A 26,044-nucleotide genomic window follows, 5' to 3' on the forward strand; every position below is an offset into this window, starting at 1 on the left:
ACAGAAGCTTACGCTGTTAAACTAGTAACCTGACTCGAGGCCCAGAGAGAAGGAAATGAATAGTTGAAATAAAGTTGTTATTTTTGTTTTTTCTTGCGCATAAAAAGTGTTCTCGTCGTTTGATAAACTTAAGATTGAGCCACTGTAGTCATTTGGACTATTTTAACGATGTCTTTAATAACTTTTCGAGGCCGGCCAGTTCAATCCCTGAAGAAGCCTATGGAGGAATGATCCAGCTCTCAGATTTCGTCAAAAATATCTTAATTCGTGTTCCGAAGATGAACAAAGGTCTTACGGGGTTGGAACAACATGAGGGTGAGTAAATACTGACAGAATGTTCATTTTTGGGGGAACTAACCCTTTAATATTATTTTCTTCTTCCGACGTAACGTTAAAGGGGCTATGTGTAGTTTTTAGCAGCCTCTAGCGGTGATGTTTCAGATTGCAACCAATTTTTACAAGAGCGCTCGTGCGCGTGCTCGAACTCAAGAGCGAGTACTCATGGTACCGGCCACACTGAGACTTTCAACACACCAGATAATCACAATAGGGATGAAAGCCAACTCCGGGTCTGTTTTTATTCCTAAATATATAACTATAACTAAAACAAAGCGGAGGTCTCTCCATAATTCAAATGCTCTGCCGATGTTGATCCGTGTTTTCTTCCGAAGTTGATCCGATTCACGTTTGGCCTGACGAGCTTCAGCAGATAAAACTTAAAAAAAAAAAATATATTTATGTGGAGTTTGTGTTGGAGTCTGTGTTGTGCTGGAGGCAGGTTGTTTTTTGGTGTTATCAGACTCCATGTAGTTAGCTGCAGTGCCGTCGCATAGACTGTACATAAAAAGGAGAGAGGCTCGGGAGCGCGCATGCACGTCACATCCGATGGATTTCGCGGTAAATCCGACCCGGAGCCTTCACATAGAAATAGGAATAAAAATAATAATAACAATAAAAAAAGGATTCATTTTAGAAGAAAAGCTACATTTAGCACCTTTAAACTTAACGTACTGGACAAATGACTCGTTCAATCCGCCGGCAGCAGGCCTACACAAACGAGATGATCTAGTTCGTTCACTAACAAGTTTTTCAGTAAAACGATTCCTTGACATGAAAGATTCATTCAAAGCGATAATTAATGCTCTTTTTTATCGTTTTGTATTGTTATACTGGCATGTGATTGCGAGAATCACTGGGTTGACTTTTTCAGTTTAACCTAGTTTTTAAAGTGCTTTATTCTCTTGTGACCGAATTTGACACTGTTTCAATTCAAAACGCTGCAAGCTAACACTTAAGTGTCAACACGACAAAGGACTTGTTGAACTGTCTAGGAAAAAATTAACCGGTTTGTCAAGACATGTTTGTATGAACAGAAAATATATTTCAGTAGGCTAGCCTGGCCTATGCCTACATGATATATAAACGCAAGGCATATCTTACCTTAACCGCATGGTGGTAAACAATGGGCGTACCTACGGATATTATAGTGTATTGTAATATATATATATATATATATATATATATATATATATATATATATATATATATATATATATAACGTTTTTTTATTAGCTTAATATTCCTGTCATTTATTTTAATTTTAGTTATTATATTTAGTTATTTTTTATGCCATTGATAGTTTCAAGCTATCTTTATTGTAATAATGATGACTGCATTTTGGTTGCAATACTGTATGGGTTATGAGAGAAATTATACTGTTGGTAACGTTTTATAAAGGTTGGTTTGTAAAATAAATATTATTTGTTCCCTATTTTTTCTTTCTCAATTCAAACTCCTAGGGTTGCAAAGTCCACAACTTTTTCAGTGTGGTGTGTGTGTATGTGAATAGGTGTTTGGTACTGTTTGCCCTAAATGTTGTTACACTTGGGTCTCTTGTTGCTGTTTTCAGTCCACAGCTCTCAAACTGGAAGGATTCCTGCAGACCAGTGCACCTCCAGAACATCGAGACCTTTGTAAACGGCTCTTAAATTCACGCAGTAAACCCAGGAGCCGTTGTGGAGATTCCAGACTGTGATTTTTGGCCTGGCCTCTGCTTCTACTGCTTAAAAGCTGAATAGAGGGCTGCTCAGACCGGACTCGTTGAAATGCAAGCTCACAAAGACTGCTTTGTGCTATGATGTGCCTCTTAGTAATGGCCCAGCAACTCTCAGAGAAGGCTTAATGGTTGTCTGATGGGGGAGTAAAGCATGTTCCACTTAAATTGGTCCATTTCTGGATCTGTTGATCAAACACAGGCCAAAATCACAGATGCTGATTTGATTTACTGTGTCACAGAATGTCCCAGTAAAACTATTATCCTCTGTTTTTATGTGATTATGATGCTTTTTTTCATCTTCCACATTTTGTTGTGGAAATATAACAGCACGATGATGCTCAACACAATGGCTTTTTCTTTTCAGTTAGAGTGTCACTGCCATCTACAGATCAATAGTGAAAGTTCACTAAATAAATCAAATGCATTCTCAGTGGGAGCCATATACTATTGCCTGTCATGGAAAATTGTTTTATCATTAATGTAAATTTGCATAGTAATAGGATTAAAGGAACTAAGTTATTTTCCAGTTGGTGAATATGCAGTGTTTTGTCTTCTCTAAATCCATGTCACCATCAAGTATCTCTATGTAAACAATCAGCCAGCATATTTACTGGTTTGTTGTTGATATCACTAATTAGCTAATGTGTTTTCTGTTCAGTTGGAATTGTGGGGATAAAGCATTTGTCAGGATCACCAGATTAGATTTATTTTTATTTGTAGACTGGTAAGGCCTATTATGTTTTAGGATAGTATAAATGTGTACAGTGCCATTATGCTATACTATCATTTAAATACACTTTTTTGAAGTAGCCATTCACTTAATATAGGCCAGTCACCCACAGTTAACTTATTTCTGCTGACACTATTTTTGCAATTTCACTGTATTATAATCATAACCACCTTTATCCTGCCACAAAAAGTCCACACAAATCTAATGTGTGCAAAACTGTCTCAAACTTCTGGGAAAAAAATCAACCCCAGTTCTGTGTGAAACCTGTAGACTTGGCAACCTTGGCTCTCGTTCACTTTATACATCTGCAATGAAAGTGGGAAGGAACATGTATTTTTAACATTTATTGCTTTGTGTGCAGCATATTCAAACAGCCATGTACACTGCAACTGCAATTCTGATCATTGTGTTTGCAGCTATTTTTGCTGCTTTTTGTATGTCGGTAGTTGTCCTAGTATACTTTGAGCAGAGAAATTCAAATATTCCTCCTGGAGTTGCTAATCCTGGGAAACTACATGCGATTCATTGTGCGTATGTTGGGATGAACGTTGTGGTGAGTGTTCATGCTGTTTGTGTTGCATTCTCTGGCAAATCCAATCATATTGGCCCATTTCTTGTTAAATTATTACAAAGGACTAACGATTGTATGTTATGTAATATATACTCTGATCCTGGTTTTTATTCTTAATATTTCAGCACAGAGTATTTTTTTGTCATATAAAAGCGTTTCATACAAAAGTCCAACTTAGTTATTTATTAACTCTTCAGTAATGTCTGATGTATTAAAACTGGGCATAGCAAGTTCAAAAGAATGTTTTTCTGTAATCACTAACTCGAAATTCTCTTAAGCCATTCTGTTTAACTCAGAACATGGTTACCTCATTCAAAAGGCCAAGTTGACTTCTTTACCCCCTGAGTGGCTCATTTAATGACATGTAAATATTATGAATTGGCCAATCATTGTCAACGAGTCTTTTTTGTAGGACCAAATTCTGGTGCGATTGGGGCTGTGTCATCAGCTGAATTTTACACGATTGTGCAGATTTTTTATCATGGGCAGAAAAGGGTCAGTGCCCCACGGGCTTCGTATTAAGGACTTGACCTTTGGTGGAGTTCCAGCGAGGGTGTATGAGCCTACAGCTGCATCGGGAGAGAAAAAAAGGGGCCTGGTTTACTTTCATGGTGGCGGATGGATGTTTGGGTGCATTGGTAAAACTCTATATACATGCATAGACAGTAAAATACTGTTGTGTCGATGTTTTAAGTACTGATGTTTTAATTGTTCTTTTAATTGTCCTTCCACAGATGATTACGATGAAGTGTGTCAGTATATATCACTGGAGAGTGACACCACAGTTGTGTCTGTTGGGTTAGCTGACTTGACATACTCGGTTTTATTTATAAATTCTGTCCGGTTGAATTTCATAATCTTATTCTGTCGTTTTCATTCTCTGTTTCCCATTTTTAGTTACCGTCTGGCCCCCGAGCACAGGTACCCTGCCCACTTGGATGACTGTGAGGTCGTGACTCGCTACTTCTTGTCAATAGCGGCAACCGATTTCGGTGTGGACCCACGTAGGGTGGCAGTTGGTGGGGACAGTGCAGGGGGGAACCTGGCAGCCGCTCTCTGCCAGAGGCTATCGAAAACACAGGATGGTCATCTGCCATCTCCCTGTGCCCAGGTTCTCATCTACCCGGCTCTGCAGATGGCAGATTTCCACCTGCCCTCATACCAGCAGAACCACTCAGTGCCCATATTGTTCAGAAGCCGAACGGTGTTCTTTTTCCTGCAGTACCTCAATGGGATTACTTCTGTGAGCCAGCAGATTCTGGAAGGCAAGCATGTTCCTGCAGAGCGAAAACGTCACTATAAGAAATGGCTGGATCCAGATAATCTTCCACCACAGTTTAGAAAGGGAGCCATAAGTCCGCCAGTTATCGCAAACCACGATGCTGACGTCTATCACATCATCAAACAGGGCCTAGATCCAGAGATCTCCCCTTTACTAGCCGAGGACGATGTTCTTCACCTCAATCCGCCCACCTTCGTCCTGACCTGCGAGTTTGATGTGCTGAGAGACGATGGCATTCTGTTCCAGAAGCGACTGAAGGATGTAGGAGTGGATGTCACGTGGGAGCATCTATCTGATGGCTTCCATGGGATCATCAGCTTCTTCAACCAAGGCTGGTTGACATTTGAATCCTCTCAAAGGGGTTTGGACAGCATTGTAAGATATGTAAAGACTCTCTGACTGGGAAGGCAAAAGATTTGTCAGAATGATTTAGAATATGGCCTGTTAAAAAAATGTCATGATAAATGAATGAGCAAAAATACACTTTAACAATAGAACGCAACAGTCGGGTTCTGAAATTGAACAGTCTGGTTCATCTGATTGTAGTTATCTTCTTTTCATCATTAAATCCATTAATTACACAATATTACCTTTGTCTTGTATACTTTTTTCTTGTTTGAACTTTTTGTAAAGTTTGTAATATGATTCATCTCGTAGTTTTTTTTTTTTTAAATCCCTATGGGAACAATGAACAGGAAAAATACTTCTGTAGCATGGCCGTTGATAAATGTTGCACTGTATAGCAATTTTCTCCTTGAAAGATTCATTGTCATCCAATATTCTGTGACTAAACCTAGTAAGAAAAAACAGTCACATTAGATTTATCAAAGAGTTTTGTATTTGATTTGCAATGTTTTGATTGATGTACGTGTTAAACTGCATTTGTTATGTACAAACAATGCTCAATTTGTCCATTGAATCATGAATGATATTTCAGTATGTGACACACTTAAAATTCCTCCCACATCGCATGTCCCTTGTACAGCCTCATTTGTATGAGACTGCAGTCTCCTTTGGTGCTACAAGTGAAGCTAATTATCATCATTCAGGGTGTTAGTCAGCATTTGCGTGGTGCGTTTAAAAGGAATCTGATGAAACTTCTTTTGCAGCAGCTGCTCCCATAGTGGCAGCAGTGGTGTTTGGTGTGTCCATGGCAACGGAACTCTAGAATGTCTCCTGTTTTGACGATGTCATGAAGGAAGCCTGCATCATAACTGGCCATCTAACCAAGTTGGAGGTTTGCAGAGTGTAGTGTTGCATTTGAAGAAACTACGGCATGCAAAAAATGGAAAACTCTCATGACAAGTGGAGCCAGCCTGGTTGGAGAATAGAGCAGAAGTATAGCAACAAAGTACTCATTGGTAATTGGGTGGAGGAGAAATTACAAGTAGGTATATTTTTTTATAACATTATTGTGTTGTGTGGGTATTCTTAACTGATGCTAAATATCTGTATGCAATATCTGTAACGTAGACTCACTGTATTCCGGACATCATGGTATTCCGGACACTTGAACTTTTCCGCAAATTCTATAAATAAACACTTTCAGGTCATGGCATCTATATATATCCGTGTCATCTTTGCATTCTCCTCTATCGATTCCGACCAACCCTATGTTTCAAGAGCCAGTCGTTTCAAAGAAATCAACGTGAGTTTCTAATGTACACCAATGACTGTTCAGAAAATGGCGGGGGGAGGGTTTTCCGGCAGGACAAAAGGAAGAGGGGAGAAGCATACCTCCGCAGAAAACGGCTCTTAAAACATGACCACCCACCAGAAAATGACATAAAACATTCTTATTGTCTTATAAAATAATTATGAGTTACAATTTGCAAATAATTGTACTTTTTTAAGGGATATACACGTTCAATGAGGCACTTTTTTCCGACATGAATTTGAACGGCAGCGGCGCATCACTGCACCCTCATTAAAACACTTCAAGTTAAATTAACGTTAATGTTAAATGCTGTTTTAAAGGTCATTTCAACACATCTGTGTAATTTCACGTTATCTGGAATTGCAATATTACATGCAATTTAACAAATTTTAAGCCATTAAGTTATATTTAAGTTACTTATAAGCCATAAGCAATCGTCGATTAAAAGAGTGTATAGACAATTAGGTTATAAATAATAAATATACAACATATAAATAAAGATTAATATCATTATTTCACCAGCTTATAGTTGTTAAAATGTATGTTTTATATTAGAAATGACTCCTTATCCCTGTCCGAAACACAGTGAGTTGAAATTTTCAGCCGTCCGGAACAACGTGAGTCTTCACTGTAATCCGGACACTGCGTCTCCCGGCAGTTTTTTCAAGATTTCTCCAAAATGATTAGTTAAAAATGTGTCAATCAAACTTTGGAACATGTGGAAGGCATGTCCCCGGAGACAGACGAGCCATTCAGGTTTATTTTTCCGCGGATTGATATCTTACGGGACTTTTACTGTGCAAAGTGTCCGGAATACAGTGAGTCCAAGTTATGCATTACTTTGACTATTTCTGCTATAATTTATAGTCTAACAATTAACTAGTATATGCTATTCGAAATTTAGTTCTTTGAATTAAGTTTCATCTTGATACACCAAGGCACATGCAAATTATAATTCAAAATGCCTGACAGACTGTATATCTGATTCAGGAACATTGCATAGTTCTTAACCAAAGGCCCAACTATTTTAAAGTCCACATTAAATGGAAGTTGCGATCATATTTTCTTCCATATTGTGACTTGTATCTGAGAAAAACAGCTTTGTGAATGAGAAATGGTGTACGGCAGTACTTTTGTTAATTGCTGTTATCTAATGCTCTAAACTCTGGTGACTTTAAAAGTCTGCAACGAAATATATATCTTACCAAGAGTCACTTTAAAAACCCAAAGAGCTGCAAATAACTTCCTAACTTCCTATTGAGCGACTACATCATCAAATACTCGCAATAAATGTAAATGATTTCGGGGCCGTTTACTAAAAACAGGAAACTTTTGTTTTGGCTGTTCATTTACACGACAATGGCGTTTTGGGGGCCTGAAAACACACACTTTTTAAAATAGGATCCAAGATTCAAGTTTTTGAAAACGATACCCTTATCATCTCAGTGTAAACGACAAAAACATGAATTTGTGAAAACAGTGACGTCATACTAATGCGAATTACATGTTCAGTCTACTGGCCAAAACGTGTGAAACTAACGTGTTAAGGCGTAATCACGTGTTTACATGTTAGTTTCACACGTTTTGGTCCTATTGGCCTTCCATATGATACAGTGTCTTTAGTCGTTTTCATGGATCCGTGTGAATGGGTATCGTTTTGAAAACATCATCTATAAGTGAAAAGTACATCGTTTATTACATCGTTGTCGTGTAAACGTACCCTTAGTGAGGATCTGATGAAAATTGTTGGCCGAGTTCAAAAATTAAAAAGAACATAGTTGGTTTGAAATTGAAATCAATAATTTAGTTTCTAGACAATTCAAATCCAACATTTTTTTTTATTAAAAGTTGCCAATTTATTTTAATATTACTTAAAACATTTTTTAGAACATATACTGGGGATTATATAGAGACAATTTCTAATCACTCTCGTTTCGAGTAGTTAACACACTACTTAAGTACTTGTCAGACTGCAATGTTTAAACCCTGAAAGCGATGCAGTTCCTCAGACAGTGCTCAGATCTATGCAAAAGTGATTAGCGCCGCTGATCAGCTTGGTCAGCACAGACTGGAGGCAGACAAATGGGATTGATGCAAGTCGTGCTACAGTCCCCTAGTCAGGAACAGACCTGAGAGAGTACATCTTCGATCAATAAGGGACCGTGAGCACTGCTGAGCGTGGGATTTGTTTACTGAGTGTTTCAGTGTATGTGTGTGTGGTGAGACAGTTCCCTCGAGAGTGCAAGACAGCAAACAGCACCAACAGGCTGGACTACACGCCCCACATGTTGCACAGGCCTGATGTTGTCATGCGGCGAAAGGCTCTTCACAGATCTGAGGTTTAGGACAAATCCATCAGTTCATGCATCATTTACCAAACATCACAAACACACCAGTGGGTAAATCATGTTCGGGTTTGATGACAGACGGCAGACATACATAGATGTGAAACGCCAAAATATCAGTCCACTGCATATTGGAGCTCTGAACTATCACTGTAAACTCGGAATAATAATTGTGACGGAATAATAAAAGTCACTTGAAGAGATTACAAAACCATAAAGAATGATTTCACTTTTAAACTAAGTTGCAAAAACAATAGTGGTGTTGTAGAGGGAGATACTTCTTTGCATGCTAATGCAAATTTCAGTTTAAATTTGACTAAATATTAAATATGCTATATTTTAAGCATTGTAGTTTGCTGTACGTTGTAAATGATTTGTCCTGTCCTTCTAGTTGATAAATCATGTCCATGGGTTTAATAATCCATGCTTTAGGGTGTTCCCACAAGGCTGTTACTTTCTCATCATGATGTTCCCTCCTCCCACTACCTGGTGACACTCTATGATGAGTCGTACGGGCGGCAGGCCTCCTCCACTCTGCCCACACTGCGCTCTTGGCATTCTGACAAACTGGCCTGGGTCCCGGAGAGGTCAGACCATCCAGTCCAAGGTATTAAGCATCCCTTTCACTCCAGATGGGGTTTAATGCAGTTCGGCCAGCGTTTTGAATTAATGTTGGTGACCATCTCTGTAAATCATTGTGGATATCAGTTATTTTAATAAGTTGGCTTTTATTATTATGCCAATGTCTTTATTTTTTTTCTTTTATTTGACCACAGAGAGAAAATAACAGTGGCAAATGTGCATGATAAATTGATGTCTGATATTTTTCAGTGGGTGATTTAAATCAATAGTTTATATTAAAAATTAAAATTAAAATTCAGTCATCATTTACTTACTCTCATCTCATGTTGTTTCAAACCTGTATGACACAATTTCTTAAAAGGAGATTTGTAGCTACCGATAGCTATTTCTACTAATGAGGCTTGCGAGCTTTAATAGTGCTTTCCCGTTTTTTTTAAGTAGGCCTAGTGGGCGATGAAGAACAGAAATCAAGTACTTGAGTAAAAGTATGATACTCTAATAAAAACATTACTCCAGTAAAATAACTCATTTTCAATTTTACTTGAGTAAAAGTACAAAAGTATGTACTTAAGTATTAAAAGTAAGTACTGATCAATGAACCGCGTTTTAATTTATTCTAGCCAGCACTCAGTAGTCTGTAAAAGAAGCACTTAGAAGGTTGTGGTTTAAAAATAAACATTCTGACATTAGAGGGTTGTGGTTTAAAAATAAACATTCTGACATAAACATTCTGTCAGCTAAACATTAAGTCAGCTATACAGTTTATTTCTGAATATTATATTTTATTCACGGCCATCATTTGTAGTAGCCTCACAAACTGTTTGCTCAAGCGTAGCGTTTTTCGGAGTTCACTGTGTAGCCTGCTCCCTGAATCGTCGCGCTTATTCATTTGTGGATGTTAACTGAATCTGTAAGTCAGCTACGCTGTTTACTTCTGAATATTATATTTAATTCTGGTGTGCTTAACGTTATCCCTACTGTTTAATAGTAGCCTATGCTATTCACCAACTAAACATATCCTATTCAATGTGTTCACACTCTCTTTCACGGCCATCATTGTAGTAGCCTATTCACAAACTGTTTGCTCAAGCGTAGCGTTTTCTCGGAGTTCACTGTGTAGCCTGCTCCCTAAATCGTGTAGTTAATTTTTCCATATTTATTGTATGTCATTATGTCAGTATCAGTATCTGCTTTCTACCATGCACAAATAAAAATGTCACTGTACTTTTGCTGTTTAATTGTAACAATGAGCACTCAAACACACCAAACCAACAATTACTAAAAACACACACAAAAACTGATTTTGCATGGGCACTTTGCACTAGTATTATACAATATCAAAACATTAAACTTCAGTATACTAAGATATCAATTTAAGTCACTTATAATTCAAGTGTACAAATGTGAAGTCATGATTTTTATTTAATTTACAATAATCAATATTAAATAGTAACTTACATTTCGCGCCATCAGTTGTACGATCTGATATCCCGATTCTTGGCTCATTTTGACCTGATCATTGAATCAGTGAGTTCTTGACTGCAATCAGATCAGTCAGATTTACAAATGAATTGTTCAGTGTAATTTGTGAGCCAATAAATCAGGTTCATTGGAAAGAATCAGCTCGTTCATGAATTGGATATGGCGTCTCAAAGGAGGTGGCGATTTCTTCAGTTCGAAATAACGAGGAATGATATGTCTGATTAAGTATGGCCTAAATGAAAATTTTTCCGAAAAAAAGGTATTTTGAGTAGGCCTATCATAAAAATGATTCTCACGACTCATAGCTCTGTGTGTGGAAATTATTGAAATGATTTACTCAAAATGATCACTGTTATTATGATGTTTTCTTTCTTTTGAGTCATCTTTTCAATTAATCAATTGATCCACAAAAATGAATCGTACTGGCCAAGTCATGTTGCTGACTCGATCCAGTTGCAGCAATTAACAGATTATGTTAATTTTTATTTATTTATATATAATTTAGCCATTCATCAGCTGATTTCCCAAAGAGTGTTATTTCAGTAGCCTATTATTTATACACGTTCTCATTTGTCATTAAATATTAGGCTACTTACTTTTATTTCAGTTTTTGTTCAGTTTCTGTTTATTTCCAGTTAGTAATCTAATTAGTGCTTCAAAACTTCAGTTAGTTGCCAAGGCTACATTACACATTTTTTGTTTGTTTTTCATCTAATATTTATATTTTAATAAATACAAATGTTTTTATAGTTTAAGTTATTGATAAAAACCCTTCAACATTGCTCTTATTATTGAATCATTACTACTACTGTTTGGTGACGCTAGTGGCACAGAAACAACAAGCCTGCATGTTTTTTTTTCCATGCCTCTGTTTTTTCTCTCTGCCTCCCTCTGTTTTTTTTTTTTACACACAGGCCCTCCAACTAAGTTTGGCTTGGCGGAATCTTGGCGGGCTCACATGCAACAACAGCGAGCAGTTGTGCCCACACTAAGTGTGTATAAGTCCTCATACCCTCTGCACCCCATCAGCACCTTCTGTCATTCTCGCCACGTCAGCATGCCCAAGCGGCTCTCCAGCAGTCAGCACCCTGCCAACCACAGCAACAGGGACCTGGCGCTGAAACATAGACCCTGCAGGCAGGTCTCCAGTAATCCAGCCAGCCTGCTGTGACCCTTAACCTTTGTCTCTCACCACCTTCAGCCCTCCAGTTCCACACAGACTGGACTTAACCAGGAGAGGGCTTAGACTACCTTATTTTATTGATCAGTGAGCATTTTGGTGTTTTTGAACTAAGACAAATAAAAAAGATACAATACTGCAATGTGGTCCAAACATTTAACAATTAAAATACGTTTAGAATTTAAGTAAAAAGGGACATCCAAAGGCCAAATATGGTAGCCCATAATAGGAATTTGTCCTTTGCATTTAGCTTTCTGTGGCACCCGGGGAGCGATTGGGGGTTAGGTGCCTTGCTCAAGGGCACCTCAGTAATTCCCTGCCGCTATTGAGAATCGAACCCGCAACCTTCGGGTTACCAGACTTTCTAACCATTAGGCCATGACTTCCCCATTTAATACAATAAGGAAGAAAGAACATCTGACTTTACATGGTCTCAAACTTTTGAACCCCACTGAAATAACAATGGTCTATTACAGTTTGTGTCCGTTGCTTGAACACATTTAGCAAAACTTCGCTCATTGTGCCAAATCTCTACACACAAGTAAACATGACACCACACTGGGAAATATACCATACACATCTGTGTCAAATTGAAACTCTACTATCAAAACCTAAACTCTGCTATCAAAACCTAACATTTCTTTGTCAAAATGTAACTCTGATGACAAAATGACACATACTTGCATCATATGCATACACTTTCAGATCAGGGGGATCACACTAGTCTACTTTATATAAAACACTGCAGTCTTTGATTTTCACTGTTTATTCAGAAGGCATATTTTCAGGAAGCACATTTTCAAACAACCAAAAAAGCAAATAGGCCTACTCAATATTGTAAATTGCAGCACTGTATATTGCAGTAACATGAATTCAGATAAAGCAAAAAAAAAATATGATAATAGAAAAAACACTATACTGTAAACACAGAAAATCATGGCAATTGTTCATACGTGGGCTCATGGATCCCGCCGTCTGTTGGGGTCTGGCCACAGGACCTCATCGACATCGCAAGCAATATCTTCTCCCGCTAGACACCTGGGGGAAATATCTCCTTGCATGTCGAAACCATCCATGGATTGCTGTCACCTGAATGTCCTCGCAGGCCTGTTCCATTGCCTGCAGAAGAGGCATGCGGGCATGTGGTTGGCGGTCATATACACGCCATCTCCAAGCCGAAAATAATTCCTTTATAGGGTATAAAAATGGTGAGTAAGGGGGCAAGTATACCACTTCAAATTGATTGTGGTTGGTGAACCAGGCCTGGACCAGAGCAGTCCGATGGAAACTGACATTATCCCATACCACCACAAACCTGGGCTGATCTGGTCTGTTCTGTACAACTATATTATAGAGAGCATGTAGAAATGTGAGCATATGTTGGCTATTGTATGGACCTAGTTTTGCATGATAATGCAGAAGCCCTTGAAGGCTTATGGCGGCACACAATGTGATATTTCCCCCGCGCTGCCCCGGGACGTGCACAATTGCCCTTTGGCCAATTACATTACGACCCCGTCGTCTTGTTTTGCTCAGGTCGAATACAGCTTCATCAATGAAAATGAATTCATGAGGCTGTGCTGCTCCATCCATGACCAAAATTCTCAAAAAAAAAAAAAAAAACATACACATACAGAACCCTCACCCCATCACACAGGTACCTGTGTAGCTCTCCGAATGGATCCATGTGGTACTGATATGGTACATATTCAGCTGCTACTGGATTTCACCAATACTGTATTGTAAATGTAAATGACAGTTACACTTACCCGTACATATTCAGCTCGAAGTCCTTTGACCCTGACACTGTTCCTCTCAAATGGGACCCTGTAGAGAAGCTTCATGGTGATGTTGTGTTTTCCCAAGATCTGTCTGATGGTGGTGATGCTCACATGGTCTATGTTGTTGAATACTGGCCTGTCTGACAGATGACTCTCTGCCCAGCTTCCCTCATTGTCATGCCATGGTTGATGACATGGTCCACCAAAGTTGCTCTTATATCATCAGAAATAGGGGTCCGTGCATGGCCTCTTCGACCTTGACCTCCTCCTCCTCCTCCTCCTCCTCCTCCTCCTCCTCCTCCTCCTCCTCCTCCTCCTCCTCCTCCTCCTCCTCTGCCTCCTCCTCCTCCTCTGCCTCCTCCTCCTCCTCCTCCTCCTCCTCCGCCTCCTCCTCCTCCGCCTCCTCCTCCTCCTCCTCCTCCTCCGCCTCCTCCTCCTCCTCCGCCTCCTCCTCCTCCTCTGCCTCCTCCTCCTCCTCCTCCTCCGCCTCCTCCTCCTCCTCCTCCTCCGCCTCCTCCTCCTCCTCCTCCTCCTCCTCCTCCTCCTCCTCTGCCTCTTGCTATCCCTCCATCCATGCTTGCAAAGTTCTTGAAATGGCTAAACTGAGGGCTTTTTGTAGCTGGCTGATTGGTGTTCAGTTTTGCAAGTAAGTGCCTTCAGGTGTGTATTTGAGTGGTTGCAATTATCCGATGTGTTTTGTATTTTTTGGAAAGATGTGTTTTCCAAATGGCACCCTGAGATTTAATTTTTGAACGAAGTGTCTTATGTATGAAATAGAGTGTAGTATGCAGGACCAAGTGTGTTGCATAAAGGAGTAAGTGTGTTGCAAAATTGCAACTAGAGTGCAAAGCAGCGCTTTTGTTTAAGGTATGGGTACATGTGTTTGAGGTATGGTAACAAACGCTTCAAGTTGTGTTACTTTAGTCTAAGCATGGGTCTATAGTGTTCAAGCAACGGGCAAAAACTGTAATATTTAAGACCTTAATAAATTTTTCCATCTGACAGACTGTTCTTTCTTGCTACGGACACGAGTGTATGGTTGATGTGTATTTGCAGGTCTATTTTTACGCACACTAGCACAATTTACTCTGAACGTGAGGGAAAAAACAGCTTTTGCCATGTTAACAAAAACCCTGCACAAATATTTTTTTCTCACAGTACACGAGGTGCCCCATTATCATGCACACGCACAATCAACAGTTCATTTGGACCACAGCGCTAGTTCGGATAGCCGAGTCATTTATCGACCCTCTAAGGGGACTTTCATAACTCGTTCTCATTAAGTGTTTAATTATGTTGAATCAAAGTGTTTAATTACACGGAATCGGATGCTATATTTGACGTCCAACCATCTGTTCACACTTCTCCTGCTGTGTAGGTTTTATCCCACTGTGTTCTTCTGCTAGCCTTTGGAACGTTCCAACTATGTGTCTTTTTGTTTGTCACTGACTTTTTTTGTGGCGTATTAGTTCTGTTGAGATTCCATCAGACCTTGAAATCTCCCCCACATGATGGTGCTAGAGTTACACAAAGAGAGCAACGATACATCACTGGGAATTGCATCACAGCACACTCTCCTCTACATGCCACCTTCTTTGATCACATATGCACACTCGATTGTCACGATGATTGTATTGAATACTTTGTTTTTGACAGCATAATTGCATTTCAATATAATTAAGATCCTGGTCACACAAACACCTCCTGCTGCACATTTAGTCAGAACTCATTACTTATTGAAGTCTAACACAATAACCAAGACTTATTATAGATTAAATAATTTTATTCCTAGTTATTCAGAAGATACAGAAATGTGTTTGAAGAGGCAACGCATTAGGTCCTTCTTTTTTTACCCATTAAGTCATTAGTTCTCCATATAATGTTAAATGGCATACGCCCAAAACAAGATCAACTTTAGCTCTGGACTGTCCAAAGTGTTTCTGTGATTTGCAAAGAACCATAAATCCCATTCTCATGACTACAAGATTTGTGGAAATGTCATGAAAAAATACAGTAAAACTAAATATAATACAACCAATAATTTACATTACATCTTATCTAAAAAATATGCTGGTATTATGCAAAATTAATCCTGTGTGATATGCAGAGAAAACAACTGTGAATATGTCAAAAAATTAAAGAAAAGCTATGCATATAATTATCCAGCTTACATACAGTGTAGTAATGGCAGCCATTCATGTTGTTTATGATGCCATCTTTGCAATTGCAGTTTGGCTTTATTCTACACACATTATTGATTTGTTAAAATTAGCCAGTGTTTCAAAAGCGGTATTTTTACTGAAACATTTTAAGCACTTGCACACATTTTTTCAGGATTTAAAGGTTGATTTAGACATCAGGCCCAAACAAACAAATAGCCTTTACTGCGACAGCAGATTTATTTATCAGTAAGTGCTGTGTAATTCTAGCTGAACAATAATTCAATGTAATAGCCTTGATATTTCATCTCAATTGCCACTAATTGAGGAAAAGTACATTCCTCTAACATGTGCACAATATGATCCTGGGTGTTTGCTCTTACCAGACAACTTCCAACTTGAAAGGTCTGACCTTATTTAAACACGAGTTTGTTGAGTGGTCCTGTCGGGCAGCACAAGGATGATTGGAAAGAAAATGCCTTTAGCCGGAGATAGCACTTTCAAATCTTGTGCAACAAAGCTAGGAGATACCTCATCTGCAAGGAACCTTAAGGTAAATTGACGGCTCACGCAGTAGATAATGTTGTCCATAGTCACACATTGAAAGGCAGTGCAATGGGGGAGACGTATCGAGGAGCATTCGTACCACAGTCGGGCTACCGCGTGGAAACGATACACGCTGATGCCCAGAGGACTGATGTCGAAACGGTACAAAAAGTTTCTCACAGCCACAATTTCTGCTGTCTTGTCCTTACTACCCACAATCATGCTCTCTCGCCATGTGTTGGTTTTGGGATTGTAGCGCAAGAGGGTGTACCTCAATGTGCCTCCTGCAACAAACAGTTCATCATTGCAAGCTGTGGCTCGGTGAGCTATGGCAAATGTCTCATTAGGAAGGGAAGCAACAAAGGTCCATCGGTTTGTCCTGGGGTCGTAGCGCTCAACTGTTGATAGGCATTCCCCTCCAATGGCATAAAGATGGCCCTGCAGAGCCACGAGTTTGCAGTGAGGCCTTGCCTCATTCATCGGGCTTATTTCACTCCAAATTGAAGTCATTGGATTGTAACAGTACACTTTCTTTGAAGGGGTCGCTTCACGGTCCAGGCCTTGGAAACCCACAGCGATAAACAGATAATTATCCATGGTGCACATGGCACAACCTTTGGATAACACCTCCTGGGGAATGTGGGAATGAAGATGCCATGTGTCCTTATAATCATCGTAGTAATACATACCGTTGGATGTCTTAACTGATTCAGACTCTAAATCTGTAGACTGTGACAGACATTTACTCCAGTCTGGGGACACCATATCTGCAACCACTAACCACTTCCTTCCTCTCATGCGTTGTGTTTGGATGTGATCACGCTCCCCTGCTTTCAGCCTGCCAAAGAGGCCTGGGTCTCTGAGGACTTGGAGGTAATTATCAGACATGACACGGAGAGCAGCTTGCTGAAGGGCAATGTGACCGTGTTTTTTAGCAAGTGTTAAAGTCTCTAAGCAGTTCCCTAAATCGAGCTTTCCTGCTAGACTCTCGAGTTCTGCATTCCCCATATTCTCTGGAAAGTGTAAGAATTTTGCTCCGGCGATAGTTTCGACTTGTGGTTCCTCTGGCACATCCAGGGCTGCTATATCAGAGTATAACAGGCGTGAAGGGATGTCACTGGTTTGTGCTGGAGAACAGCTGCGATGTGTTAAAGCCCTCTTTGTGGGCAAGGGGTTTGGAAGCTCTGAGTCAACGGCAGCAGTAAGATAGCTATCTTGGCGGATGACTACTTGCCTGTGGTAGCTCACAGTCTCCGGTTTGAAAGTTGAGGCAGGCTCGTTAGTAAAACGTGGAGTAATTTCAAGATCTCTCATTATGAATCTAGAAGGTTGTGGACTTGGTGATCGGGAACGGTCCTTGAAATTAGGGAAGTCCAATGATTGTGATTTAAACAAAGTGCTGCTTTCATTTTGACAATAGACTGGACTGACAGGCCGGGTTCGGCTTAAATCTGAGATGAAATGAGAAGAGGACTCTATGTAGTACTCATAGATCTTTCCATGGATGCCTGTTCTACAATTCCCTTGCCCATCCAAGATAAGGTCAGCATTCTCTACTTTGATTTCTGCTTTTGACTGAAAACTCGAGAACATACCCTGGTGATCAAGGTCCTGCCTCAACTCCCTGCCAACACCTGTACCAGCTTCCAGCTTCTTGACCAGGCACGGGGATCGCCGACCACTTGGACTTTCAGGACCTTTTCCGGTTCGATCTGGAAGTTGTAAAGTTAACCTCGGTTTGACATTCTTTGCCTCAATTATAGCCTCAGTTGTGTTGCTTGTACCTGCAGGTTCCTCCTTTGCACAATTGTGCATGATTTCAGGGTGAGCCCTTTTCAATGCAACATTTTTAAGGCTTTCTAGCAAGGTTTTCTCTGGAGATGGTTGAAAAGGATTTTCCCTGTCAGCCACTTTTGCCGATTCACTCTGTGGTTCTTGCCCAGTACTGCAGGCGCTGTAGCTTCCTCGAGCAGCTTGCGCATCCTTTTGTTGAATTCTTTCACTTCCCAGCCGTCTGTTTCGTGCCCTGGAATTGTAGAATCTAAAAATCAAGGAAACAAATAGCATAGTGGCCACAGACAGAGTCAGTTTTCCCAGGAGCTGCATGTCAAAGTGCACTCCGAGCAATTCAGCAATTTGCATCTCTGTAGTGAAATCTATGGTGGTCCGCTGGACATTGGATTTTATTTGAAGCCTCTTTCCTAGCGTATCCCACCCAGTGTAGGTTGTAGTTTAATATCTGCAAGCAGAAGCACACTGTCAGCTTTCTCTCCTCCCTCAGGGTGACTAAAAACCTGATATGTACAACAAGAGCATTTGCATCCTGTGTTCTCTAAGGGCGGGGACCAGTATCATTCCACCTGATGCAGGTGATCGCTATGAAAACACATCATCAGACCAAGGTTTTGTAGGATTATCTAACCCCCTACTTTGCTCCAAGAACTATTCTATTGACAGTATGCAATACAATCTTTTAAAATGTTATCATTTTCATTTTTTACAGTGCAGAAAAAAAGTACAACCTGCCAAAACAAAACATAAGACATGCAAATTACATTGCAAATGGAGTGATGACTGTGTTAATACCAGAATATCTTGTTTTATGTTGATTTGTCAACATAACATATCAAATTGTTGATATGTCTATATAACTATGAAAATAGATACCATACCCTGGCTATTGCAAACATAATGTGAGAATGGTCAATGTAATTTACTTAAGAGGTGGAGTTGGCTGATATACTACACAAATTACAATCATAAGACTATATGATCAGGATGCTGCTGTTTGCACAGTAAATGCTGAGGATCGAAGTTCTTTTCCTTGAACACGTGACAACAGTGTTGCTGATTAGCAAGGCTTTGAGAGATGATGTGAGGTAGCTTTGCATTCGCCAAAGGCATTATTTGCATACTGTTAAAAACACTATGTAAAATGTAAGATATCATAACCTGTAATGCCAACAACTGAAATATGGTTGACTTGCCATCATAGAAAATTATCAGAATAGCCATAAACAATTTGCTAGACTGAATGTTGTTCTTGTGAGACACAGACTTTGTTTTGCTATGTGATAGCTGTCTTGTAGCTGCACTAAGGAAACATGAACCAGCAAGCTTACTCCTGAATAATTGACAGAAAAGTAGCAAAGGTCCACTACCCCTCCGCCCCTTCTATTATGTGCCAAGTGAAGAGTTTTGGATCCACAGACACAATAGATTTGGCAATATGCTATGGAAAAGAATTGTAAAATAAATAATAGACTGAAACTCATAGTGAGTGTCAAGTTAATGTCAGACCAAACTAATCCAGATGTACTTTAGCCTTGTTGTTTGTCTGTGCCAAATTAATTTGTACTCAAGGGAGATACCTTCCTGGCTTGTTATAGCACAACTATTGCAACCTAAACATATGAATTACAGAATATATAATAGACTATGCCAAAACATTCATAATGGATTCCTGGTGATTTAATTTTCTCAAGCAACCCAAACAAAGTAAATCACTAATATTGCCTTCCAATTTTTAACAGCATGAGAATGAGTCTTCAGGCAAAATAAAAGAGAGAAGAGATATTAAAATCCAGTTTATAAGCCTTCATTACTGTAACTGACATATTCATCATTGAATGTTTTTAATCAAATAAAAGTTCCAGAAATTCCTGAAGATCAAATCTGCTCAAAAGAGGATCAAAAGAAGCAGCTGAATATATAATATTAATTTCAAATGATCAGGAGTGAAACATTTTAAAGTTTGTCTTACAGACAAAACCTGACAAAATCAATATAAATGTTATAATTATTATTTTCAAAGTTGTGTTATAATACTTTTTCCAATAAACATGGGAAGTGAGACCTAAAATAGCAAGGGCCTCTTCCTGATTTTATTAAGCCCATAAAACCACCTGTCCCACCTAGGCTTTAGACCTAATCCTTTAATACACGGTGTGTTTAGAAAAAAAGCTTGAATTGCAATTCATGTGAATGTAAAAAAGAGATTACTTTGCATGACGAGAGTTTTTAATTTTAAATTATACATAAATTTAAAATGTGGGCAAACACATTCATTAGATACTGTATATAAACGTGTTGGGATGTATCATTGTGCTTTTGTGATATATAGGTCCTGTCTTCCACAATACACCTGCTAAAAGGCCCTTATAGTAGGGAGGTTAAGCCCAAAAAATAGGCCTTTGACTTCAAGTCATGATGCAAAGGTCGCCTTTGGTATTGAAGTACCTTAGGGTCATACAAATAAATTTATCCTAAGACACAAGTGAGATCACACTTTGTATCAGAAATAAACATGTTTTTTCGAAAATGGCCGCCAATGCGCCGAAAATACTCTGGAGCCCATATCTTTGCTTCTGTTATCGCTATAATGACAAATTTGGTATCAAAGTGTACATTTTTGGGGTCAAGAAATCCAATAAAATTGGTTTCAAGTTTAAAAAAAAAAAAAATTTCCCCATACCATGACAACTGGGGGTAAATATGCACATTTCACAAACAAACTGTGTCATCAGAGTGACTTTACTTTTTGTATTTAATTTTGTATTTAAGCAGTGCAGCTACTTCTGTACATTACATTTGTCCTAAGTAGCATGAGATTTCGACCTGTCAGGAGTAGCCTATAGCAAATCAGTTCCTGCAGCAACACATCCCATCTGCACCATGGAGCTGTGACAGCTGTTGAAGGTCAGAGGTGACAGGTTAACACTTTGAGGTTTGTATGACTTTCTCATTAAATAGAAAAATGTTTTTAATGTTAGATAACTAATAACTAGCTAGCTAGTTGACTATGGAAAAAAAAAAAACTTAGAGGAAAAACGTCTCTGGTTTCTGATGTAACCTATGTTCTCTGAATAGGGAACGAGACGCTGCGTAGCTTAGACGCAGTGGGAACGCCCTCCGGGTGTGCCGATTGTCTAAAGCCCTTATAGAATCACGCCAATTCATTGGCTGATGGCGCGGGCGCCGTCATGACGCTCCCGCGTCATCATATTATACTAGCGCGCGCGCCATCTGCTCCTCAGATTTCTCTGCCGAAAAAGGAAGCTTGTCGGCAGGGCAAGGAGCTTGGCAGCGAACGCAGCGTCTCGTTCCCTATTCAAAGAACATAGGTTACATCAGTAACCAGAGACGTTCTCTTTCATAGGTTCACTCAACGCTGCGTAGCTTAGACGCAGTGGGAACGAAATACCAAACTCGCCAAGCTAAGCGCTGCCGCAACTAGTACAAGACCAGATAACTCACACGACTGGTTCAGGCAGACAAAACCTGGGAACCTGGAGTCGTATCAAGATCCAAACTGTAGAATCTGACAAAAGTGGGCGGAGAGGACCATCCTGCCGCCACACAAATGTCCTCCAGGAGGGCACCTCTAAAAAGGGCTTGAGAGGAAGCCACGCCCCTGGTGGACTGTGCTCTGATGCTAAGAGGTGAAGGTAGACCGCGCACCTCATAAGCCAGTGAAATAGCTTCTGTAACCCAGTGGGAAATTCTCTGCTTTGATGAGGCAAGCCCAGCAAGGATTTTCTACAACCACTAGAGCGATCCACATATAACTTCAATGCCCGGACCGGGCAGAGCAAGTTAAGCTTTCTGTCCTCCTCAGAGACAAAAGGAGGAGGATGGAAAGAGCGAAGGCTAACAACCTGAGACCGGAAAGCCGTGGACAAAACTTTGGGCACATAACCTGGTTTCGGTCTCAAAGTCACTCTGACCAAGCAAGGAGCGAAATCAATACATGACTCGCTAACAGAAAGAGCTTGCAAATCCCCTTCAGAGAGGCCAAGGCTAACAAAAGAGTAATCTTGAGAGTCAAAATCCGCTCTGGAGCTGACTCTAAGGGCTCAAAGGGGGCCTCCGTTAAGCCCTCCAGGACGACCGACAGGTCCCAGGAGGGGATTCCAGGGGAGCGTACTGGCTTCAGGCGCCTAACCCCACACATAAAAGCTGAGACTAACCGATTCTCTATGAGCAGCAATAGCGGCAACATACACTCTCAAAGTAGTAGCGGCCGCTCCAGAAGCAAACTTCTCCTGCAGGAATTCCAGCACTGAACCGACTGGGCAGTTGACTGGGTCTATAGCGTGTGCAGAACACCACTATTCAAAACCCCCCCACTTAGAAGAATACAACTTTCTTGTGGAGGGGGCTCTCGCATTCGCAATGGTCTCCTGGACGTCAGCGGGAAGACCAAAGTTTAAAGCTAACGGCCCCTGATGGGCCACATCGGGTTGGGGATGCCATATCCTGCCCTGAAGCTGGGACAGCAGATCCTCCCAAGGGGGGAGTTCCAGGAGAGGAACCAGCTCTGAGAACCACGGCTGGGACGGCCAGAAAGGGGCTACAAGTAGGAGACGGGCTCCGCTCTCCCTTACTCTGGACAGAACTGCCTGTATCAATTTGACAGGCGGGAATGCATAAAGCCTCCGCATCGGCCATGGGTGGGCGAATGCATCTATCCCCAGTGGCGCTGGGGGGCTCAGGGAGAACCAAAGTGGGCATTGGGATGACTCCTTTGATGCAAAAAGGTCCACTTCTGCCTTTCCGAACACTTCACAGATCAGGGCTACTGTTCGGCGGTTCAACATCCATCCCCCCGACTCGAGTTTCTGCCTCGACAGAAAATCTGCTGCGAGGTTCAGGACCCCCGGAACATGGACTGCCCTCAGTGACAGGAATTTGTCTTGAGACCATAGGAGAAGGCGGCGCGCATGCCTGTCCAGGGTGCACGACCGTGAACCCCCCTGTCGGTTTACATGAGACACCACCGCCATATTGTCTGTTCTGACAATGACATGATGCCCTTTGAGAAAGGGGAGAAAATGAAGGAGGGCCAGGGAAACAGCTCTCAGCTCTAAGCTGTTCATGTGCCAATCGAGAGTCTCCCCAGTCCAGACTCCGTATGCTGGCCTGCCCTCGAAAACCGCACCCCATCCGGTTAGAGAGGCATCCGTCGTAATCATTTGGCGACGGAAAACCGCACCCATGCTGACCCCTTTCTGAAGGAAAAGAGGGTCCCGCCAAATTGAAAGCGCGCGGAAACAACTGCGCGACACCTTCAACAGGCGAAAAGCCGATCCTGTGGACCGGACACCTGAGAGTTTCATCCACCACAGAAACGGTCTCATGTGGAGCAACCCTAAGGGGAGCACGGGGGATGCTGCGGCCATGAGACCCAGCAGCCTGTGACAATTGCCCACAGAAACATGATGGCCGAGCGAGAAGCGGGCCAAACATGTCAGAAGACTGGAAATCCGGGCAGGAGCCAAACGGGCCTGCATCAGTACGGAATCCAGGCGCACCCCTAAGAAGACTGTGCATAGAGCTGGGGCAAGAACACTCTTCTCTGTGTTCAACCTCAGGCCGAGAGACTGGATGTGACGAAGGACAATGTCCCTGTGGTGAGTCACTAATTCCCTGGAGTTGGCCAAGAGGAGCCAATCGTCCAGGTAATTGAGTATACGGATGCCCTGGAGCCGCAACAGGTCCAGAGCAGCATCCATACACTTTGTAAACGTTCTCGGAGCTAGAGCAAGACCAAAGGGGAGGACCCTGTATTGGTATGCTTTTTCTCCGAAGGCGAACCTTATGAACCTCCTGTGTCGCCGTACGACCTGAATATGAAAATATGCATCCTTCAGGTCTACTGTCACGAACCAGTCCCCTGCCCGAATCTGAGATATGATAGCTTTTAGCGTCAACATCTTGAATTTCCCTTTGTAAAGAGAGAAATTCAGCCGGCGCAGGTCTAGTATCGGTCGCAGACCTCCGCCCTTTTTCGGGACCAAGAAGTAGCGGCTGAAGAAGCCTTGCTCGACTTCCTTCGGAGGAACCTCTTCTATAGCTCCCTTGAGGAGAAGGGACGAAATCTCCCGCTGTAGAACAGAAGCCTCTGGGGCGCTGTTGACTACAGTAGGACAGACCCCGTTGAAGCAAGGGGGCGGGCGACAGAACTGAAGTGTGTATTCGAGCCGAACCGTGCGGAGGATCCAGGGCGATACCCCTGGCAGACGCCTCCATTCTGGAAAGAAGTGAGATAGAGGAGGTGGAGTGCAATGCGGCGGACATACCTGAGTTCGCTGTCTCCCGTGGTGTGGCGCGGTCCAGCGTGAAGGAAAGCACTTGACGTCCTGACACGTAGTGGGAGGCACCACTGCCAGTTTGACCAAAGCCAGAGGGTCTGCCTGCTCCTGAGAGAAAACGGAAGTGTCTCCGATTCAAGCGGCTGGTATCAAACGCGTCGAGTGCAAGGGGAGAAAGCTGAATGCGTCTCCTTCCTCCTGCGCCAGATGGCTTGAACAAAGTTGAGGGGTAACTGCACTTCGAAACACGCAGGGTGGCAAAGGTGACAGGTTTAGAGAAGGAGAGCAAGTGAGAGGTGGGCAGAAACGCTTGCGCGGTCTGTCCCAACCTCGTAGATCGAGGGAGGCTCTCCTTTTTCTGACCTGCGGGTCTGGAACGATTCGAGGAGGCTGGGGTGAAGGGTTTGTTAGACCGCTTCAGCTCCAGACGCTTATGGGGCCGCTGGCGGGGGAACGGGCGACCGCGGGCTCCCCAGAACGTAGCGGGCGGGGGATGAGCCGAGTCACTTCTCCTAGTGGCAAAATCCGGCCTATGAGAAGGACGTTCTCTGGGCTGGGATTGGGAGGAGTTGGAGGATTCCCTAGCTCTCCTGGGCATAAATTGCCTGAGGGCAGCTGACTGGGATTTTGCGGCCCGAAATTTTTCAACCACAGTGTTGACCGCCTCCCCAAACAGACCAGATTGAGACACTGGGGCATCTAAGAGGAAAACCTTCTCTTTATCACGGATTTCCGTGAGATTGAGCCATAGGTGGCGCTCTGCAGCGATCGCCCCCGCCATAGAACGCCCTATAGCGCGCGCAGTGTGCTTGGTGGCCCTTAAGGCCAGATCCGTGGCCTTTCGAAGCTCCTTGACAGCTTCTGGTGTGATCCCCGTTCCCTCATCCATTTCTTTTAAAACATCCGCCTGGTAGGCTTGGAGGATGGCCATAGTGTGTAGGGCCATGCCTGCCTGACCAGCTGCCATGTAGGACTTTCCGATAAGGGCGGAAGTAGTCCTGCACAGTTTAGAGGGAAGGAGGGGCCGATATTTCCACGACGGAGCAGACGACGGGGAAAGGTGAGTAGCTAGCGTGTCCTCGACCGCTGGAATAGAGGAATAGCCCTGCTCCACAAAACCAACGAGGTTGGTGAAGTCAGCGGCTGCCGCGTTCGTTAGGCGCGTGGAGAAAGGCTGCTTCCAGGATCTGGTGATCTCGTGATGCAGATCGGAGAAAAAGGGCAGCTTTCTCCGCTCAGGCCTAGAATTAGGGCCACTTAAAAATCTTTCGTCGAGTTCAGATGATTGTGACTCGCGGGGCTCATCGGGCCAGTCGATGGAAAGCTTTTCAGTAGCGCGCGAAAGCACGTCGATAAGCTCCGTGTAGGCCGCAGTAGGCCGCGCCTCCTGGCCGCTAGGCGGGAGAGAGTCAGAAGCTAAAAGAGGCCCGAAATCCTCGGAGTCGGACGCTGTAGTGTAAATAATATTTTCCAGCCCGAAAGAAACCGACTCGCGTGCTCTCGGGTTGGGGCATAAATAATCATGGGAAAACTCGACTGGCCTAACACCGCGTGCATGCTCGGGAGAGGGAGGGAGAGAA

At 42.1% G+C, this 26,044-nt stretch overlaps 3 protein-coding genes across 4 annotated transcripts; 2 read left to right on the top strand and 1 right to left on the bottom strand.

The window, feature by feature from the left end:
- Positions 1-3,125: 3,125 nt before the first annotated feature.
- On the top strand, positions 3,126-5,223 carry aadacl4 (arylacetamide deacetylase-like 4). 2 transcript variants are annotated; one of them, XM_077203626.1, is made up of 4 exons: positions 3,126-3,339; positions 3,770-3,995; positions 4,092-4,155; positions 4,255-5,223. In XM_077203626.1, exons 1-4 carry the CDS (start codon positions 3,163-3,165, stop codon positions 5,036-5,038), a joined length of 1,251 nt encoding a protein of 416 aa, XP_077059741.1. In that variant the 5' UTR covers positions 3,126-3,162; the 3' UTR covers positions 5,039-5,223. The 2 variants fall into 2 exon arrangements, with proteins under 2 accessions (XP_077059741.1, XP_077059740.1); XM_077203625.1 differs by having other exon boundaries at positions 4,092-5,223.
- A 423-nt stretch (positions 5,224-5,646) lies between these two features.
- cfap107 (cilia and flagella associated protein 107) lies at positions 5,647-12,027 on the top strand. Its single transcript, XM_077204317.1, has 4 exons — positions 5,647-6,026; positions 8,525-8,635; positions 9,074-9,248; positions 11,620-12,027. Exons 1-4 carry the CDS (start codon positions 5,916-5,918, stop codon positions 11,874-11,876), a joined length of 654 nt encoding a protein of 217 aa, XP_077060432.1. The 5' UTR covers positions 5,647-5,915; the 3' UTR covers positions 11,877-12,027.
- Positions 12,028-15,431: 3,404 nt separating this feature from the next.
- Positions 15,432-18,781, bottom strand: klhdc7a (kelch domain containing 7A). Its single transcript, XM_077203627.1, has 2 exons — positions 18,156-18,781; positions 15,432-18,083 (listed from the first exon to the last, which is right to left on the bottom strand). Exons 1-2 carry the CDS (start codon positions 18,511-18,513, stop codon positions 16,243-16,245), a joined length of 2,199 nt encoding a protein of 732 aa, XP_077059742.1. The 5' UTR covers positions 18,514-18,781; the 3' UTR covers positions 15,432-16,242.
- Between the last annotated feature and the right edge of the window lie 7,263 nt (positions 18,782-26,044).

This window comes from Siphateles boraxobius, unplaced genomic scaffold (genome assembly GCF_051911475.1).
Source record: "Siphateles boraxobius isolate OS27281-9 unplaced genomic scaffold, OSU_SipBor_1 5, whole genome shotgun sequence".
Classification (NCBI taxonomy): Eukaryota; Metazoa; Chordata; class Actinopteri; order Cypriniformes; family Leuciscidae; genus Siphateles; species Siphateles boraxobius.

Coding starts and splice junctions, on each gene's coding strand:
- aadacl4 (XM_077203625.1), top strand. CDS start 3,163: ATGTACACTGCAACTGCAATTCTGATCATTGTGTTTGCAGCTATTTTT. Junction 3,340..3,769: donor ATGTTGGGATGAACGTTGTG/GTGAGTGTTCAT, acceptor TCTTTTTTGTAG/GACCAAATTCTGGTGCGATT. Junction 3,996..4,091: donor ATGGATGTTTGGGTGCATTG/GTAAAACTCTAT, acceptor GTCCTTCCACAG/ATGATTACGATGAAGTGTGT.
- cfap107 (XM_077204317.1), top strand. CDS start 5,916: ATGCAAAAAATGGAAAACTCTCATGACAAGTGGAGCCAGCCTGGTTGG. Junction 6,027..8,524: donor GGGTGGAGGAGAAATTACAA/GTAGGTATATTT, acceptor GTGGTGAGACAG/TTCCCTCGAGAGTGCAAGAC. Junction 9,249..11,619: donor GTCAGACCATCCAGTCCAAG/GTATTAAGCATC, acceptor TTTTACACACAG/GCCCTCCAACTAAGTTTGGC.
- klhdc7a (XM_077203627.1), bottom strand. CDS start 18,513: ATGCAAATTGCTGAATTGCTCGGAGTGCACTTTGACATGCAGCTCCTG. Junction 18,084..18,155: donor TGCAAAGGAGGAACCTGCAG/GTACAAGCAACA, acceptor TACAACTTCCAG/ATCGAACCGGAAAAGGTCCT.